The 19,213-nt window shown below is 57.0% G+C and overlaps 2 protein-coding genes across 2 annotated transcripts; both read right to left on the bottom strand.

Moving 5' to 3' along the window:
• Positions 1–6,117: 6,117 nt before the first annotated feature.
• On the bottom strand, positions 6,118–7,872 carry IRF2BP1 (interferon regulatory factor 2 binding protein 1). The gene has a single exon (XM_065899357.1). It carries the CDS (start codon positions 7,870–7,872, stop codon positions 6,118–6,120), a length of 1,755 nt encoding a protein of 584 aa, XP_065755429.1.
• Positions 7,873–11,058: 3,186 nt separating this feature from the next.
• MYPOP (Myb related transcription factor, partner of profilin) lies at positions 11,059–17,336 on the bottom strand. The gene is made up of 2 exons (XM_065899727.1): positions 16,838–17,336; positions 11,059–11,750 (listed from the first exon to the last, which is right to left on the bottom strand). The coding sequence occupies exons 1-2, from the start codon at positions 17,334–17,336 to the stop codon at positions 11,059–11,061; spliced, it is 1,191 nt and encodes a 396-aa protein (XP_065755799.1).
• Between the last annotated feature and the right edge of the window lie 1,877 nt (positions 17,337–19,213).

Genomic DNA, 19,213 nt, shown 5'->3' with positions numbered 1-19,213 from the left:
TTCTGGCTTCTCCCAGGCGGCCTCCGGATCTGGCCCCCGCCCCCCCGGCCAACAGCCCAAATATTATTCCGCAGGAGGAGTCGGTGGCAGCGGGAGGAGGCCCAGGCTGAAAGAGGCTTTCAGGGCAGCCAGGCCTGGGGCTTCCTGTCCCCAGGCTCAGGCCTCAGGCCGCCCCAGTGGGGACCTCAGGTGGCCGGAGGGGCGGGTGTTGTTGTAGGGTCCTGGGGGGGAGGGTGGGGCCATCCGTCAGGGTGTCTGGTGGCCACCGGCTCGGCTGGCGTGGGCAGGTGTGACCCCTACCCCAGGGACAGCCGGCTGGTGGCCAGCAATGGAAAAGTACCGCAGTCAGACATGGGACGCATGGACGGACATGAGGACGCTAGGGATCAGGGATGGGGGATAGCCATGGGGACACAGAGAAGCCTGGGCTGGGACAGATGGACCTGGGCACGGCTTGTGGGCTTTAGGTGACATAGTCCAAGGGAGGGGCCGTGAGTGGGGAAACAGAGGCCAAGGCAGGGTCCCCCCTGTGGGCAGAAGACATGAGATGATGATGATGAAAATAATAATAATAATAAATAATAATAACAGCCACTAGGGCTTACCATGTGTCTGGCATTATGTAAGCACCTTATAGAATCGATAGACCCAATCCTTCCCCCCACCCATTTTATTATTGGGGAAACTGAGGCATGATGAAGTGACTTGCCCAAGGTCACACAGGTAGTGAGTGGGGAGCTAGGACTTGAACCCAGGCTCAGAGCCAGTGCCCTTAACCAGGACGCTATTCTAGAGCATAGGAGGGGCAACAGCGACACAGCAGGGCCCTGGGGTCCCAAGCCCTCCGTCATGGTCACCGCCACTCACACCCTGCTCCTGGAGGCCGAGGGGGCACCCCAGAAGCCAGCAGCCAGGGAGGTTTATGAGTCTGTGTCAATGTCAAGGTGTTTGCAGGCTTCTGTGTTACTCCATGACTTGTCTGCTCAGCGTGTGTGTGTTGTGTGTGCCTGTACGTCTCGGTGTCAGTGTCTTCTCACGGGGTTTCTGTAGGTGTTGCAGTGCTGTGTCACTGGGTATACATGTATGTCACTGTTCTATCATTGTCTTCTCTGTGTCCGTCACTGTGTCTTCTGTCCTTGTGTTTTGTTGCCGTGTCTCTAAGCCTAACACTATGTTTGCCCATCACTGTGTCCTGGTCTCTGTCACTGTGTCTATTACAGTGTGTCTCTGTCACTGGCTTCTGTGTGTCTGTTTATGTCTCAGACACTCTGGGTCTGCCTATATCTGTCCCTGTGTGTCACCGTGTCTGTCCCCCTATGTGTCACCATCTACCCAGGTGTCACCCTGTGTGTTACTCACCATCCAGGCCACAGGTGGGCGTGTCGGGCCCACTGGTGCCCAGAGCTGGGGCCCAGCCCATCCCACCCTCACTCTGCCATGGGCCAGGCTGGGCGCCTGTTTGCAATGACTGCCCCAGGTAAACACCAAGATCCGGAACCCAAGGGCCACCTCCCTCACCTCCACTCCCTGCCCCTTAGCCTGCCCTGGACTGGGCTGGACCAGAGCTGCACAGGCGGTGCCCCTAAACTGGAGACGTGCCCTGACCCTCCCCCCGCCACGGTCACCAGCCTTCCCAAGCCCCCAGCCTTGGCCCTGCCTGCCTGCCGGCTTCTCTCTCTCTCTGTCCCTCTCTGGATGTCTGCTGGCCTCTCTGCTTCTTTCTGTCCCTACTTCCTCTCAGCTGGGTTTCCCTGTGGCTCTGCCTTTCTCGGGAATGACCTGTGTCTTCCTTCTGTCACTGCCCCTCTACCTCTGACTTTTTCTGTCTTTTCTCAGCGAAGTTTGATTTCTCTGCTTTCCTGATCTGTCTCCATTTGAGCCAGTCTTGGTTTCTAACTCAGCGTCGCAGTCGGCCAGTCTCTTTCTGTTTGTCTCTCGCACTTTGTAAGTTTCTCTCTCGCCCTTCTGTCCCTGTGTCCCTCTCAGCTCGAGCCTCTCAGTCTTGGTCACTATCTCTGTGGGTCTCTGAGCCCCCAGGCCCCACAGGAGCAGACCTCTGCCATATCAGGGTCCTTAGGGAAGGGTGTGGCCCCCAGCCTCCTACCCCAGCCCACTGGGGTGTGTGTGTGTGTGTGTGTGTGTGTGTGTGTGTATTTAAAGGTATATGTACATATTATTTATATCTGTACCGGGGACAGGAGGGGCAGACACTGGGGCCTTTGTGTAGCTGCTGCCCACTGCCTGCCCGCCCGCCGCTCCTCTCGCTTCGTCCCTGCCGCCTGCCCGCCCGCCTCTACTCCCCCCTCACAGAAAGGTTCCTGTGAGGCCTGCCAGCTTCCTCTGCCTGAGGTGTGAGTGGGCACGCCACAGGGCAAGGCGGGCAGGGGGGCCTGGGGAATTTTTCCAGCTGCAGGGAAGGTTTCCGGGTGGGGAGGGTTCTGGAAGGAATAGGACTTCTCAGCTGAGCTGCTGTCTGTCTGTCTGTGTCTGCTGTCCCTGGGCGTCCCCGGGATCCTTACCTGGCTTCTCCCTGGGAGTCTGTCCATCCATCTAATGTCGTTCTGACTCTTTTCTCTGTCGATTTGGGTCTTATTCACTCGTGCACACACTGTCATTGGGCATCTGTGCTAGGCCCTCTGTTGAGCCCTGGACACAGAGGGGAACGGGATGCTGTCCATCCCAGCTGATTCCTTGCTTTTTCTGTCTCATTTGCTTCATCCCTTCCCTCAGTGCTTGAAACGCTCTACTTGTTCCCATTAAAACTAAATCCACCGTCCTTACCATGGCAGACAGGGCCCCCAACGCTCCCTACCCTACTATCCTTCTGACCTCAATCTTATGACTCTCTCTCATGCCATAGCTGCACTGGTCACCTTGCTTCTGGAATGAACCAAGCTGGCTCCCACTTCAGGGCCTTTGCATGTGCTGCTACCTCCCTAGATTGCCCGTGGCTCGCTCACTCACCTCCCTTAGTTTTTAGTTTCATCTCAGTTTTACCTCCCTCTTTTTTTTTTTTTTTTTGGTCCGGGCCACGTGGCTCATGGGATCTTAGTTTTCCGACCAGGGATCGAACCCACTCCCCCGGCAGTGAGAGCATGGAGTGCTGACCTCTGGACCGCCAGGGAATTCCCCCTACCTCCCTCTTTAAAATACCAGTCTCCATAATTCTCTGTCTCCTTTCCCTGGTTTATTTTTTCTTAGGATTTACCGCCATGGCTGTCACATTTTATGGGTCTGTATCTCCCACCTGAATGTCAGCTCCATGAGAACAGGGGCTGCACTCTGTTCCCTGCTGTATCCACAGCACCTACTGCAGGGCTTGTCACACAGTGGATGCTGAATAAACATTTGTTGAAAGAAAGGAGTCCATTAATTTATCCATCCTTTAAACTTGCCAGTGCGGGGCAATGCTGGGGACACAGCGGTGACTGAGACAGCCTTGGCCCTGCCCTTATGGGGCTCACAGTCCAGTCCCCACACAATAATGATTTAGAATGCTCAGGGCTGGGATAGGGGAGTGGGGCCCCAGAAATGGCACCTGACACAGACTGAGGGTCAAGGAGGGCTTCCTGGAGGAGAGGTCAGCTGAGCTGAGAACTGGAGGGTGAGCAGTGAGCCAGGTCTGGTCATGGGGACCAAGTGACTAAGACAGACCCAGCCCTGCCCTTCTTCACAGAGCTCTGTTCTCCCCCTCGGTCTCATAGAACTTTTGAGTCTGAAGATGTCTTAACTCTCTAGTTCAAACCTGTACCTTTCCCTGATTTCACAGCCTCCTGGCCTTCCCTCCCTCTCTCCACATCTCAGTCTCTCTTCCCTCTCCTTCTGTCTCTATGGTTGGCATTTCCTCAGTGTACCTCAGCCTCTCTTAACCCATCTGGATATTTCTCTAATTTTCCTTTCTGAACGTTTGTCTCTGTTTCTATCTCATCTCCCTCATCTCCGGGCGAGCTCCTTTTCTCTCTCTGGGTCTCTGTCTTTTCTCTCTCTCAGTGAACTGGTCTCTTTACATCTCCCTCCCCACCTCTGTCGTCTCCATCTTTCCCTGGGTCTCTCTCTGTGTCTCTGCCTCTCCTTTCATGAAGCCTCTTCACCTACTCACTGATCCCCCAGATCAATCCAGAACCCCTCCACTCTGGCCCCAGCCTGGCACTGAATGAAGAGGGGCTGATCCAGGCCCCTACACCCACACAGTTCAGGCCGCCTGCTCTGTTAATAGTTAACCCAACCTCTATCTAGAATACACACCAGCCAGGCTGGGGGGTGACTCCCCTGGCCCCTACCCACCCACCAGCTGTTCTTAAAGGACCAGGTGTCCTCCACAGCTCTTTAGCCCCCACTGGGGCACAGCGCCCCCGTGTCTGGAGGCCTCTAGCTCTGAGGATGGGGGAGGGGGAGCTACCCAGTACTTGGGTCTGCAGAGCTGGGTCAGGAGAGGCCACAAGATTGCCCAGGAGGGGTGCCCAGGCATGGAGCTCCATCCAGCGTCTCCCTTGCTCCTGGCTTATCGCCTGGTATATTTAATCAGGGGTGGTTTTCCCAGCCCTGCCCAGAGCCCAGGCTGGCAGTGCCAGGGGTGACAGAACACCTGAGACCTGGTGGCTGGGGGAGGGGACTCCTCAGTCCGAGAACTGAGGGTCCTCCAGATGTGGAGGACCAAGCCCTAGAGTCCCTAATATTTGGGAGTTGGGACATGGGGGTCTGCGGGTTGTGTGGGAGGGACACCTGGATAACCAAGATGGGTCAGGACGTTAAGGTCTTCCAGATTTAGGTGATATAACATCTGGGTTCCTGAGACCTGGGGCAACCTAGGGTCTCACAGCCGTGTGACAGGGCTGTGCGGTGGCAGGACACACTGTCATTCCCCATCTCTCCGTCCATCCGTTGGCCTTTGCGCCCGGCTTTGCCCCCTTCACGAAATCTCCACCTCAGGGTCGCGGGGGAGGCCGCTGGGGTGCGGGCTGCCTCTTGGGGCCTCCGCCTCCCCTTAACCCCTGCTTTGCCGCAGCCGGCTTAGGCCCCGCCCTCTGACGCCAGCGAGCAGGAAGTCCTGGTTAATAATCAGCCCACCGGGACAGGTGCGGGACAAGGCCGCGCACATCAGAGGCGACCGCGGGGGGGAGGGCCTTTTACCCGGCCAGTCACGGTGTCTTAGGGCGGCCGCCGTTGAGGCTGGTCTCCAGAGATGGGCGCGCAGTTCAGGGCACCACCAGAGGCGGGAAGCAGTCACCTTGTTCCCAGGGAACCTGTTAGTGTACCTCATGAGGTAAATTTCCTCTTTCCTCAGGCAGTCCCTCTAGCAATCTGGCCTAATTCTCTCCGTGCCTAGCAAGAACTCGCGGCCCGTCCCTTCTGGGAAGCCTCCGGATGCCCCTTGACCCTCCCCCTCGGTGGCACTGAGTCCTCCACCTTCGGGGGAGATACAGGGGATGGGCCAGAAGGGAAGGCTAGTTCCCGAGCTTGGCTGTGGCTCCCTCGCAAGAGCCATCCCCTCTCTGAGCCTTAGTTCTGTCATCTGGGAAACGGGCTGATGGCTAGAACGCTTGACTAGTTGGCCAGCATTTATAAAATCAGCCAGGGGGCCCACCTGAGTGAAGGGCGCCACCTGGAGGCTACAAGGCAACGTCCTCTCCCCTGTAGGATCAGTTCGGTCCCAAAGGGGGCGCAGCATCTCACGCAACTAAGGGACCAAGAAGGAAAAAACCCATCTTTCGGTTTATTGAAGGAGGGAGAGGGGATAGGGGAGGGGGGCAATAAAATGCTTTTGCTTCGTTTATAAAGAGCGAGATTTCAGGAGGCCCCTTCTCAAGGAGGGGCGGGGACACCTCTCCTCCAACTACAAGCAGCAGCAAAGCCAAGCCAAGGAGGGGAGAGGGAAACCGGAGGGGTCAAGGGACCCCAAACACCCCCTCGGACAGAAGCCACAAGTTTTCTCCCCCCACCCTCAATGCATCTACCCCAGGGGACCCATCTGGGATAAGGAGGGGACCCATCTGGGATAAGGAAGGGGGTATGTACACAGGCGGGGGAGGCACTGGGCTGGGTGGGAATAATTTATCCGCAGCGGCGGTGGGTGGCAAGGTGGGGGCGGATGGGCAGTAGACTGGTGGCACTGGTGGCCTAGGGGTCCCGTTCTTTCTTAACCTTGATGTCTCCAGCAAGGATGGTGGCGATCTCGCCTTGCATGAAGGCCCAGGGGACAGAGGAGCCCACTAGCGGGCACTTGTCTCCACTGGGGCAGTACACCTCCCCAGCAGGACCCTGCGCCTTGATGAACTCCCGTGAGCAGGGAAAGCAAAACTTGTGTCCGGGCACTGAGGGGCACTGGACGAAGTGGGTGTCTTCCAGCCGCTCCCGGCACAGGGTACAGCACAGGGGAGCCCCGGGGGTCGCCCCAGTGCCGCTACCACCCCCGCTAACAGCTTCCGCCCCTGCTGTGGGGCTAACTTCTGCCTCACCGTTTCGGGCCACCAGACGATGCTGGGCTGGAGGCTGGGCCGCAGAGGAGGCTGCGGGGCTGGCGCCCCCTGCGCGCACAGGGCCCCCACCCCCTGCAGGGTCCTTGGGGGAGTGGCCAAGGGCCTCGGCCACGTTCTTCAGGGCGGCGATCGGCGAGGGCACAGCAGGGGTATCAGCGGAGAACGGGCCACCGGGTGCCACCCAGTGCCGCTGCTGCTGCTCCTCCGTGGTCATCTTCCCAGATGCCTCGCCCTCGGGCTCAGGGGACGCCTTGCGACGGCGCGGCGTGGGGGCCAGATTCCGGGATGGGGCTCGTGGGGGTGGGCCACAAAGAGCTGCAGGGGCTGGCTCTGGATACTGCTGGGGCAGGGCCTCGGCGGGAGCTGGCTCGCGGAAGGTGCGGACACCGTCGGTTAGCAGCTCCCCCAGCTGGCGCCACTCCCCTGAGCCGTGTCGGCGTTCATACTCGAGGTACTTGAAGCCTGATGAGGCCAGTGCCTTGCCCGGCTCCCGCAGAGCATCATGAAACATCTGGCGAGCCACGGCCAGGACTCCAGCATACACGTTGCCAGAACCGCAGGGGTATTCGGTGAAGAGCTTCAGCTCGAACTCGTAGCCTGGCGGGCGGGCAGTAGCATCGAAGGCGAACACCCGTCCCACCAGCCCGTGATCCTTCTTGAAGCGGACATTGAAAGGGGCGCAGGCAGACAGCGCCAGCAGCTGTTCCCGCACGGCTTTGGGGCGCCCATGCCATTCCTCTGCCCGGCCCCTCATGGCCTCGTTCAGTTCTGCCAGACAGTCCGCATTCCTCTGCTGCTTCTCCTTCTCGAAATCGGAGCCGAAGGCTGGACGGGCAGGACTCAAGCCGGGTGCCAGCGTCAGACCTCGGCTTCCCAGGCCAGACACCGCAGCTGCCAGCAGCCCGGGGGGCACCAAGCCGGGCATGGAGCCAAGCAGGGCCCTTCGCGCCCCCTCCGCCACAGCCTCCTCGCGGCCCAGTCCATTGGCCAGGCGGGACCCCAGGGTGTACTCCAGGGCGGGCGAGGGCAAGGGGAGGCGGCCCGACGATGTGGCCCTGTCATAGCGGTCCTGGCCTGAGACAGCGCCGCCTGTCCCCGACGGCTGGGGCTGGGCCTGTGGAGGCGGCAACTGAGGCCCCTGTGCAGCGGCGGCTGCCAGGTCCTTAGTGGCCGGGTGCTTGAGGGCCGGGGGGCCCGGCGAGCGGCCCTCGGGGAGCACGTGGCTTCGCTTGAGCTGCCGGGCGGCATCGATGAGCAGCTCGATGCGATCCGCGCCCTCGAAGTTCACGCAACCGCGGCACACGGCCTCACTGAAGTCCCACACCATGGCCCACGGCATCTTGGGCAGGTCGCACAGGTAGCACCACTGGCGGCGGGAAGCCTGCACGGACGCCATAGCCCCCGCACGCGCGCCTCCGAGCCCCCGCGTTCCACCCGCCGCCGACGTTCGATCCGCGCCGCCAACGTTCGATTCGTGTCCCCGGGACCGCGCGAGCCACGGTCGGGCCTCTGGCTCGGCCTCCCCGCGGATCCAGGCCCGGCCCCCCTTCCCCGCCCCCTGGGCCCTAAGCCTTTTTCCTCACTCCCGCCTCCTCAAAGGCAAGCAGAGGCACGTCGGCGCTCCCGCCGGGTCCGAGCTCCAGGGCGCGGCGCACAGCTCGGGCCCCGCGATAGGCCGCGGGCGCCGCCGCCTCGGGCTCCCGCCGCTCCCGCCACTGCCGCTGCAACTGCCGCCGCAGCCGCCGCCGCCGCCGCCACCGCCGCCGCCGCCTCCACCTCCTTCTGCCCCAGAGGCCGCTACGCAGGGAAAGTTACATAACGCGCCGGCAAAGCCTTCTGGGAAACGTAGTCCCTCCGGGGCCGTTTCTTAAAGGGGACCGCCGGCTGCCGGAGGGTAGGGGCTCACCGCCTCTCCGCTGCGCAACCTTTACCCCTCCTCGCCGGGGGGCAGGGAGTTTGACTCCAAGCAGCTGGAGCAAAAGGGTTGGGGACGGGGATGTGATACGAATGGTGAGAGCCACCACGGATTCAGAAAGTGTAGCGGGCGGACAGGCTTCCGGACGGCCAGCCTCTGCTCCGACTTGCTTTGCAGCTTTAGACAAGTCTTGCCTTCTCTGAGGCTCAGTTCCCCGCCCTTCAAAGGTGGGCCAATGACCGGTTACGAAGGCAGCAGCTCCTGGGGCGGGGCGGAGGGGCCTTAATTGGACGTTTTCGGGGGTGGGGGGAAGGGAAGCTGTCAATTTAGTGTTGGGCAGGACCGTCCACTTGGCACTTCGCCTTGCCCAGGATCTTGGATATAAGCCTCTGACTGGGGCCAACAAAAGCCGGAGAAAGGAGAGGACTGACGGTCTCAGCCTCAGTTGCTTTATCTGCTAAAAGGAGTGGTCGAGCGCCCCTCTCTTCCAGCTCTGCGGGCGCGCTCTGGTCTCCAAGGGGTTACACTGTCAGTTTCTCCGCCCCCCCCACCCCAACTTCACTACAATTCCCAAAATGCTCTACGGGGCGAACAAACTGACGCACTTCCGCTGTCTAGGAGGTTGGGGGAGGCCTTCCCGATTCCCGCTGGCTGTCCATAACCCCCCCCCGCCTCAATTTCTGGGGGATCTTTTCGAGCACCGGGTGAGAGGGTCCTTACACCCTCTAGGGCTCACCAATTTGGGGGGCGGAAAGGAGGCCAGAGATGGCACATAGTTTCTGGGGAGAGCGAGAGCCAGACCACCTTTCTCCAACCTTGGGTGCTTACTACCTGATAGGCCCAAGCAGGCTTTGGCGACCCCCATGTTTTTTTCTTCCTGGCGATGGAACACTGCAGGGCAGGCTTGGAGAGGGGGCATGTGGAGGAGAGACAGGTCTCCAGCTTCTAACCCACATCAGCCTCTTCCTCTCTCTCCTGGGTCTGTGTTAAGCGCTCAAAAATATTTGAATGACTTGCCAGGGTTGCATCCATTAGTAGTTTTCAAACTAATCAGGGAATGCCTGCCCCCACTCTCCCTCATCCCACTGCAACCATAGGAGGTCTGATTTTATGTTACCCAAATTTCAGTCTCAGCTTCACCATTTTGTTTACCACCTGTATTAACATTTTTCTTGAAGTTGACTCCTGTGAATAAAACACTATTTACTTTTGCCTCATCCTAAGCAGTATTATGTGCATGATCATGGGTTTTATGTACTAGGTACATTTTTACAAAATAAAACTACATACACATATAACCATAGAACAGTTAAAAAGGCCATCCACATATCGCCTAAAATTGTCTTTGGGCCATTCTTTAGTAAACAGTAGTTGGAGTCAGGAGTTCTGGCCGGAGGCTGGCTTCAGGTGGACTGGATTGGCCCCTGACAAATTTAGGGCAAGTCCCTAAACTTCTCAGGAAAAAATGGAGACCCCCTAAAATCTGCTTTTCATTGGGTACCTTCAGGTTAAAATGCAAACATGCAAATAAATTCTTAGCATGGCACCTGGCCCAGAAAAAGGAGCACCAAGACACCTAAATCTTTATGCCCGTATTACAGATGAGGACAGTGGGGCCATAGCTACACAGCTGGCCAGGGCAGCACCAGGGGGTTGAGCCAGGTCTGAGTCCAGGGTGATGGCTATTAGCTACTTTGCTACCAGGCTCTGCAGCCAGTTTGGGAGTAAAAAAGAGAACCAGCTCCTCCCTTCATGAAACTATACAGGAAGCAGGCTTTAAATAGATAAGGGCACGTGTTCATTTACTGACCACAGGAGGCTGAGAGAATCTAAGAAGCAGACCCACCCTAGCCTGGGGGAAGGAATCCAGGATGTCCTCCCAGAGATGACATTTAGGTTGGTATCCGAAGGATGAAAAAGTAGGCAGAAGATTTGAACACAGGACTTGATGGCTTTAAGAAAAAAAAAAAAAAAAAAGTCTGGAAAACCACCAGCCTCTAAAACTTCAAGGGGGTGTCACCTGCCCATGGAGGGATGAGGCAGGTGTAGGCGTTGGAACTTCAGGCCTGTCTCAGACAGAGCCCCAAGTAATTATATTAAAAATAAGTTTATTGATATCTTGTCACCACTGGGGAGCACGGAGGGGGTTGAGCTCTGGAGGTCAGAGACTGCAACGGGAGGCAGAAGGCTCAACCTGCACCAGTGAGAACTCCACCCGCCCCTAGGGTACAGACTGCAATAACCTCTTCATCCATATTCTGACTTGTCTTGAAACTCCCACCCCCTCCAAAGTCTGGGTAGGGGAAGTGGGTCAGTTGTCTTCAAGTCAAGGCCAGGAGTTCTGTTAGGGGAGGGGGATGTGCAGGTTCCCTCCGCAACCCACGAAGGGCAATAATAAATAACATAAAATCCATGGCTTAGAAGTCAGGGTTAAGGAAAGCAGCCAGGCAGACAGCGCTGTACTGATAAGGGCTGGGGGGCCCATCAAGGAGGCCCCCCAGAATCAGGCACTAACTAGTACAGGGAGTGGGGTGCTCGAGCCCCGCAGCAGGGAGCCCGGGTGCAGCTGGGATGGGGAAAGTGCATTGCCCTCCTCCACTGGGCTAAGCTGGGGGGAGGAGGTGCAGGCAGAAGGTGCGCAGACAAGCTTGAACCCCACGGCAGATGTCACGGCGATTTCCACCGCCCCCGCCTCTTCCGTGTAGGGAAACTTTTCCTCCTTTTGTGTGGTGGGGAGTCATGGGGAGGGAGTGGGGCGGGCGGCGGCCGGGGGGCCCCCTCCTCGCTCCTAGGGGCAATGATCACCCCCCTGGCTGCCACCACAGCCCCGTCCACGACTGCAGCCACCACGGACACAGGCTCTGGGGTGACCTCCACCTTGGGGGAGGGGGGGGACAAGACAGGCCTGGGCGGTGGAGGTGGGGGCGGGGGCGGGGGCAGTGGGTCAGCGGGGGTTCCAGGCAGAAGGGGCAGCAGGGCGCTGAGGGCCTCGCTCAGTTGGGCTAGTCCCTGGCGAAGGGTGCCGGCCAGCTCCCGGATCGCGTTGGCAGTCTCCTGCTGGGCCCGCAGGAAGTCCAGGGAGGGGTCTGGGGCCGAGGGTGGAGGCAGTGGAGGGGAGGGGGAGCTGGAAGGCGAGGGTGCCACTTGGACCTGCTGCGGTGGCTCGGGGGGTGGTGGCAGCGGAGGGGCTGGGGGGGGTGGAGACAAGGCCAGGCGGGGTAGCTGGATGGTCTGCAGGGCCGGAGGGGGCGGGGACTCACGCTCCTTGGGTGCCGGGCAGCCCCCTTCCTGAGGATTGCAGGAGGGTCTGGCCCAAGGCTCCGGGCTGCTCGAGCCCCCCTTGCTGTGGGCTGGTGTATCTGTGGAGAAAGAGATGTAGGTAAGATGTGGGGGACCCCTAACGCTGTCATGATTTCCCTTTCCCACCTCCCACCCACCCTGGACCCAAAGGCATCCTTTTCAAACCTAAGTCAGGTCATGTCTTGGAGCAGAAGCCCCATGACCCAGGGGAGAGAGACAATATATTTAACAATAATCTGGTGGCCGATACCAGCCTTAATGGAACAGGGTCCTGGAGGTCCCCTGCCGAGCCAAGCAGCTCTTATCTCATTCAGTGTAAATGCCAACATGCTAGAAGGCTCTGAACCATCCACACCCGCCCCCCCCCACCCCCCTCAGGCAGCACTGCTGGATCCTGGGGAGGCCCCACGGGAGGAGGGCCTGGAGAAGAGGTTGGGTGGCTGGAGTAGGAGAAGGGGGAACTTCTGGAGGCGGGGAGTAGGGGTCTCTCTCCTATCAGGAGGGCAGGATTTCAGTCTCAACTCTGATCTGTGCCAGTTTAACCCCAAGCCTGCGGGGCTTCCTCCGCCTCCTCTCACCTGGGATCTCATTTGTGCTCACGGACTTGAAGAGTCCGTGTGCAGAGGCGCCCAGGTTTCCGGGCCCAGCCTGAAGCTCTCCCTCTGGCTGTGTACTCAGCATATCCCCTCCAATAATCCCGTCCTATAATGCCTCCAACCCCCTTGCCTGGAGCTGAGCTCCTGGCCCTCCCCCAACCTGCTCCTCCCTCAGCCACCCCATCTCAGATGATGGCAGCTCCATCCTTCTAGCTGCTCAGGACAAAAACCCCCTCTTCTCTCCCAAGACACCACTCGTGTACAAATACCGTTGGCTCTGCCTTCAAACTAACCCAACATCTGTCCTCCTCCACGTCCCCCACCCTGGTCCAACCACCACCATCTCCCAACCTGGACTATTCACTGGGCTCCCAGCCCACACCCCCGCCCCTTAGAGTCTGTTCTCCACCAGCAGCCTCAGGGGTCCAACTAAAATACACCACAGTTATGCGCTACAGGAAAGTAGCTACTCACAAAGGACCACATGTCATATGATCCATTTACATGCAATGTCCAAAATAGGCAAATCTTAGAGAGACAGAAAGTAGATTACTGGTTGCCTAGGGCTGGGCAGAGATGGGGGAACGAGGCGGGGGGTTGATGGCTAAGGTACAGGGTTTCTTTCTGGAGTGATGAAAATGTTCTAAAATTGATAGTAGTGATGGTAAGGTGCAGCTCTATGAATATACTAAATGCCACTGAATTGTATGCTTTAAATGGGTAGGTTGTACGGTATGAGAATTCTACCTTAATAAAGATGTTAAAAAAATACAAGTGAGATGTCTTTCTCTGCTCAAAAGCCTCCTGTGGCTACTATCTCACCCACAGTAAAAGCAAAGTTTTCAAGGTCCCCACGATGTGCCTCCATTGCCTCCCTAACCTCGTCTCCCACTCCTTCTCTCACTCTCTTTCGTTCACTTGACTGTAGCCAAACTGGCCTCCCTGCAGGGGCTCATACACTTTTTTTTTTAATTTTGGCCACGCCGGGCGGCATGTGGGATCTTAGTTCCCCGATCAGGGATCAAACCCGAGCCCCCTGCGTTGGAAGCACAGAGTCTTAACCACTGGACTACCAGGGAAGTCCTGGGTCCTCATACACTTTAGGCCCGCTCCTGCCTCAGGGCCTTTGCACTTTCTGTTCCTTCAGCCTGGAAAGATCTTTCCCCAGATACCTGCTTGGCTCCCTCCCTCACCTCCTCGGGCTTCTGCTCAAACATGGCCTCCTTGGAGAGACTTTCCTTGACCCTCCGTCTGAAGCAGCTCTGTCCTTTTCTCTCTCCTAGCCCTACCTGATTTCTTTTATAGCACTTATCTCCACCTGGCATGGGATCACTCTGTGTTTGTGGTCTGTCTCCTCCTCCTTATGTCAGCTCCATCAGGCAGGGCTTTGTTTTTGTTCACTGCTGTTTACCCAGCGCCTAGAACAATGTCCAGCACAAAATTTTGTCTTTAATGAGAAAAGAACTGTGGCTTCCTGGGAGTTAGTACTGATTGGGCACCAGGCCCCAGGTCCTGGCAACAACCCTCCCGCAGCTCCGCAGCACCCACAGGGGACAGTCCAGGCCTCTCTCTAGGGCTACAAGGCCTCAGCTTTTGCCCCTTTCTATTCTTCTTCCTTGCCTCAGTGCACATCTTGTTCCCTCTTCCAGGATCACTATCCCCCCACACCCCCAGGCTCGAAGGCTGGGGCTCCAGACTCTTTGGGCCAGCCGGCCTGGGCAAGTAAGAGAGGCTGGCAGAGAGACAATAACCAGAGCTAACGGTGGTTGGACACTTTCCTGGCCGACCCTGGGCACAGTGGCTAAGTTCTCCTATGTTATTTCACCCAGTCCTCCGAGCCAGTCTTTGGGGTACGCGCTATCAGTATTAGCCCATTTTACAGATGAGGTGACTTGAGGCCCAAAGAGGTGTCACAGAGCTGGTGAATGGGAGAAGAGGACTTTGAACCAGGCAGGTTCTGGAGCCTATGCTTTTAACCATTCCTTGGGCTGGGGCTGTGGGCTTGACGGTGGGGTGGCGAGTCTTCTTCATAAAGGGCATGAGAATTCCAGCCACCTGGAAAAATATATGACTTTTCCAGGCTACCGAGTAAAAAGAACAGAAAGGGGGCCCAGCCTTCATGCCCACAGGGCTCACAGGCGTCATGTAAGGACCACCGTGAGAGTTAAAATCATAGTTATTCGCAACCTTTGGGCCTCAGTTTCCCCACCTGTAAATGGATGTGTGTGAACATAGGACCAAGTAACCCTGTAAAGGAATATCTCCCTGAGGGCCGTTACAGGCATTAAGTGAATTACCATGGGCCAGGGCATAGGCCAGTACCTGGCATATAATAAGGTCTCAATGTGGTTGTTACTGTTCTTTCATTCAAATATTAGGTCACAAGATAAATGGTTCTTATCTCTCCTTCCAGTGTCAACAAAGATGCCTCAGGCTGCCCCAGGCCCTGTTCCTGTCCTTCAATCAGAGCAGTTCCTCTTTTAAGAGTTTTACACAGTGGGTAATCTCTGTGTGAGATTCTAATCAAGGACACTTTAGGCACATACCTGCCTCAGGGTCTTTGCACCTGCTGTTTCCTCCAGCTGCAGTACTCTTCCCGCAGATATCTATTTGGCTCGGTCTCTCTATTCAGGTCCTCTGCTCAAATTTCCCCTCTCTACAGAGGCCCCCTCTCCATCACTCACTATCCTCTTAACATGCTTTGTTTTACTTCTTTTAGTTCTTATCACCTCTTTGTATAATCTGCTTTGGGGGATTACTTGTTTGTCGTCTGTCTCCCATAACTAGAATGTCAGCTCCATAAGGGAAGGAAAATTGTCTTTCTTCAGAGTATTCCCAGCACCTACCACGGTGTCTGCCTCAGAATACGCGCTCAATAAATATCTGTTGAATGAATGAATAAGGGGCTGTACAGCTTTTGAAGTAATAAGTTTGCCATCTCCACACTGGTTCAATGGGGCCATTTCACAGGTAGAAACACTGAGGTTTGATTCATATTGAGTACAAGGGTCCCGAGTGATTGTGTCTTTCTCTGGCTTAAGACACTTTCATGCCGCCCAAATGCCCTCAAGATAAAATCCAAAGTCCTGACCTTTATTTTAAACCACATGTGATCCAATTCTGGCACACACATTAACTCGTAGTCAATATTAATTGTTTATATATATGTAAACTACTTACATATTTACATATATATGTATGCATATATACGGTATATATCAGGCCATCTAGCCAGTGGTCAAGTGCATGGACGGTGAGTTGGACACAACCTATATTCAAGTTCCAACCCTTCTACTTACTTACTTGCTGTGTGACCTTGGGTGGGTGAATGAACCTCTCAGAAATTACATGATCCTGAGCTGCCTTGTTGGATCATGTGCCCCCTCTTTCTCTAAACCCTTGTATGGCTCCCCATAGTACTTAGAATAAAACTGAACTCCTTATCTCAGCCTAAAGGTCCTGCAAGGTTTGGCTTTTGCTGACCTCTCTGATCTCATCTCAAAACATGTCCTTTCTTTAATCTTTCCACTCTCCCTTCCTCCCCTCCCCTAACTGGGCAGCATCTCTCAGTTTCCTAAACTGGCCAAGCTTTCTTGTCTCCAAGCCACTGTACATGCTGTTCTCCAGGAACACTTTCCCGTCTCTTCTTCATCCTCACTCTTTGCATCTCGGCTCTGATGGCTCCTTCTCCAGGAAGCCCTCCTTGAATTCCCAGTCTGGATCAGATGTCCCCTAGGGACTCTCATAGCCCAGCCCTGCCTGCTTTGAGTCATCACTGTCTATGCATGGGTCTGTCTCCCCCAGTGGACTGTGAGCCCCAGAAGGGCAGGCCTGAGGATGTCTCAGTCACATCTCTGTCCCCAACACTGTCCAGCTCGGGTCAGTTGACTGGGGAATAGCTGTGGAAGAAATAATCATCCAGAGTCAAGGCTGAGTGGGAAGTTTTGTACTCCACTCTCCCCACCTCCTCTACTCAGGGCATGACCTTGGGAAAATTTCCAAACCTCCCTGAGTCTTTGATTTATAAAATGGTGAAACAGTTCGTGTTTCACAGCACTGGTAATTATATCAATAGCTAGCAAGAAAGTAATGTACCAAGCAAATTACACATATTAACTCATTTAATCTTCCCAGCAACCCTTTGAGGCGGGGACCATTTTTTATCCCCATTTTACAGATGTAGAAACTGATGTGCAGTAACTTATCCCAAATGACACAGTTGAGTGGCAAAGTTGTAACTGGAGCCCAGACTATCTGCCTTCAGAGTCACTCCCCCTACACTACAGTTTAATGAAATCATGGGTGAGCTGATGATCCCATGAGTGGACTCTGGAGCCAAGCCTCCTAGGTCTGGGTTCCATTGCCGACTCCGACCATTACTACACTTTTCTGAGCCTCAGTCTCCACAGGTGTAAAATGGGGATTATAACAGTACCCCCCTTCCCACAGCTATAGTGAGGATCTGATGAACCATATAAAGGGCTTGGAACAGCGCCAGGCACAAAGTAAAATTTGTTTGCTTTTGCTGAGGTGATGCTGAAGGAACTCACCTGCCCGTCGGTCCTCCTTGCGGTCCTCAGACAACACACAGCGTTGGGCGCAGGCACTTGGGGCCGGTGGCTGTGAAGAGGCGGCCGTGGAGGGCTGCTCTGCCCCTGCACCAGCTCCTGGCCCCGCCACACCCGGCCCCAGGATGGCAAAAATGGTCTCCTCCTCGGCGGAGAAGGCGTCCTCGGCGGCAGGCCCGGTGCCCTGTGTGGAGTGCGGCACGCGAGCCAGCTTCTCCTTGGTGCGGCGCTTGAAGTCGTTCCAGCGCTTCTGCACCTCCTGGCCAGTGCGCTTCCAGCTGGTGATGCCGTTGATCTTGGCGGCGATGCCGTCCCACACACGCCGCCGCTCGGCCACGCTCACCCGACGGCTCTGAGCGCCGTAGAGCTGCGGGTAGTGGGCGCGCACCTCACGGATCAGGATCTGGTTCTCTTCGAACGAGAAGCGCGGCTTGCGCAGCCGGGTGGTCTCTTCCGCTTCGCCCGCCGCCGCCGAGGCCATGGCGCCCCCCGACGCCGCCGTCCGGCCGCCTGGCGCATGGGGGGCGCCGGCGCTGCGGGCACAGGGCGCACGGCGCTGGCAGGGGTTCAGCGGCCCCGCGCCGCCCGCCCCACCCCGGCCGCCCCGATACCGTCTGCTGTGTCCCCGGGGATAGGGGTGGGGGCGAAGGGCGGACGGAGGCGACGGGCAGCGGGGGTCCGTCAGAGTGCCTAATAATAGATGACACCGGCTGAGCGCTCATCCTGTGCCTGGCGCGGCGTAAAGTGCCAGGCCATGGAGTTGATGTTAATTGGGTATGGGTATGGAGGAGTGGAGGGAAATGAGGAAAAGCGGAAGGAAGAGGGGGTGTCTGCGGGAGTTAGAGGAGAATTGGGGGCATAGGAGGATGGGAAATGGAAGGAGAATGGGGGTATCTCGGGGGTCAAAGAAGCACGAGGGTGATGGGGATAAGGAGATGTTGAAGAGGAGATGCAGCAGGAAGGGGGGGATCTGGAGCAGAGGAGCGCTCTGGGGGTTCCAGGGCAATGGGACGTCTGTAAGACCAATAAGAGAAGTGGTCCTTAGAGGAGCAGTCCAGAAATAATTGTGAATTGGGGGCTCCTAGGACAGTGGAGAAACTGGGAGAATAAAATATTAGGCATTAGGGTCTGCGGGGATTGTGGGGGCTTTGGGGATTGCCACGAATCAAGGGGAGCCCTGAGGGTTATGAGGGTCCGGGATTAGGAGGGGCCAACTGGGGCTACGGGAGACTCTGGGAAGAGTGAGGGTCGCGGAGGGTGGGGACCGAGTTGGGCCGCGGGTCACTCACCGGCGCCGCCGCAGCCCCCGCCTGCCCGTCGGTCAAGACTCGGGCTTCTGCGGCCTCTTCCCTCCCCCTGCCGGCTTTCTCCCTCCCCTTCTGGGCCCCGCCCCCGGCCGCCCCGCGAGCCAAGGCGCAGGCGCACCTAGCGCCAGACGGTCCCCCAACGCCCGAACATCTTGGGTTTCACTCCCCCCCGCCAGAGCGCAAGCGCAGAATTGCCCTCCACCGGCCTCCGTAAGCGGGCCGCAGTTGCGCAGGCGCAAGGTTAGCGCAGCGCTCTTTCCCCTAGCTCACTGATGCCACAAGAACGCACGCTCAAAACCCTCGCACGCATGCGCGCCTTTCTCTCCCCGCTAGCTTTGGTACTCGGACTCCGTCTCTGCGCAGGCGTAGCAATCCTTGGAGGATGAGGGAGAGACCTTGGAGAGTGATGGGACCGAATGGTTTCCTAGCCTTTCGGACCGTCTTCCAGCCCACCCAGCCCTCTAGCTATTCCTGTGTCTCTCTTAGAGGACAGGGAGGGAGACGGTGCTGGAGGGAAGCGGTTCGTTTCCATGACAACTGCGTGGGTGGGGTGGGGAGCGTAACAAAACTGGGTTTGCAGCCCCTTATACCCGCCCCTGCGCGGGGCTGCTCGGGATCTGCTAACTACTACCCGTAGGGGCGGGGCACCCTGGGGATATTCGGCTCCAGGCGGGTGCAGTAACCATAGCAACTCATCTACCTTCCAACCCTACCTGGTGGGACCAGTGTCCACACACGTCACGGCTGGCACGCGGGGAGGGAGATCAGAGGGAGAGCTTCTTGGCTGGTAAGGGGTGATCCTAGCACAGGCATGACTTTAAGCAAATGCATGGAGGCAGGAATGAACCTAGAACACGGGTTCTAGCTGGAAGGTAGGATGATGGAGTTAGGTCTACACTGAGAAATTTGTAGCTTAGCATCCTGCTGGAGTTCTCAAGGTCATTCCACAAACAGTGCTTCATTCATCATTCAAACAAATATTTATTGAGCACCTACTCAATTCTAGGTGCAGTGAATATAGAAGACAAAAATCTGTACCCTCATGGAGCTC

This window comes from Phocoena phocoena, chromosome 20 (genome assembly GCF_963924675.1).
Source record: "Phocoena phocoena chromosome 20, mPhoPho1.1, whole genome shotgun sequence".
NCBI classification, from domain to species: Eukaryota; Metazoa; Chordata; class Mammalia; order Artiodactyla; family Phocoenidae; genus Phocoena; species Phocoena phocoena.
This window is presented reverse-complemented; position numbering and strand designations above follow the sequence as displayed.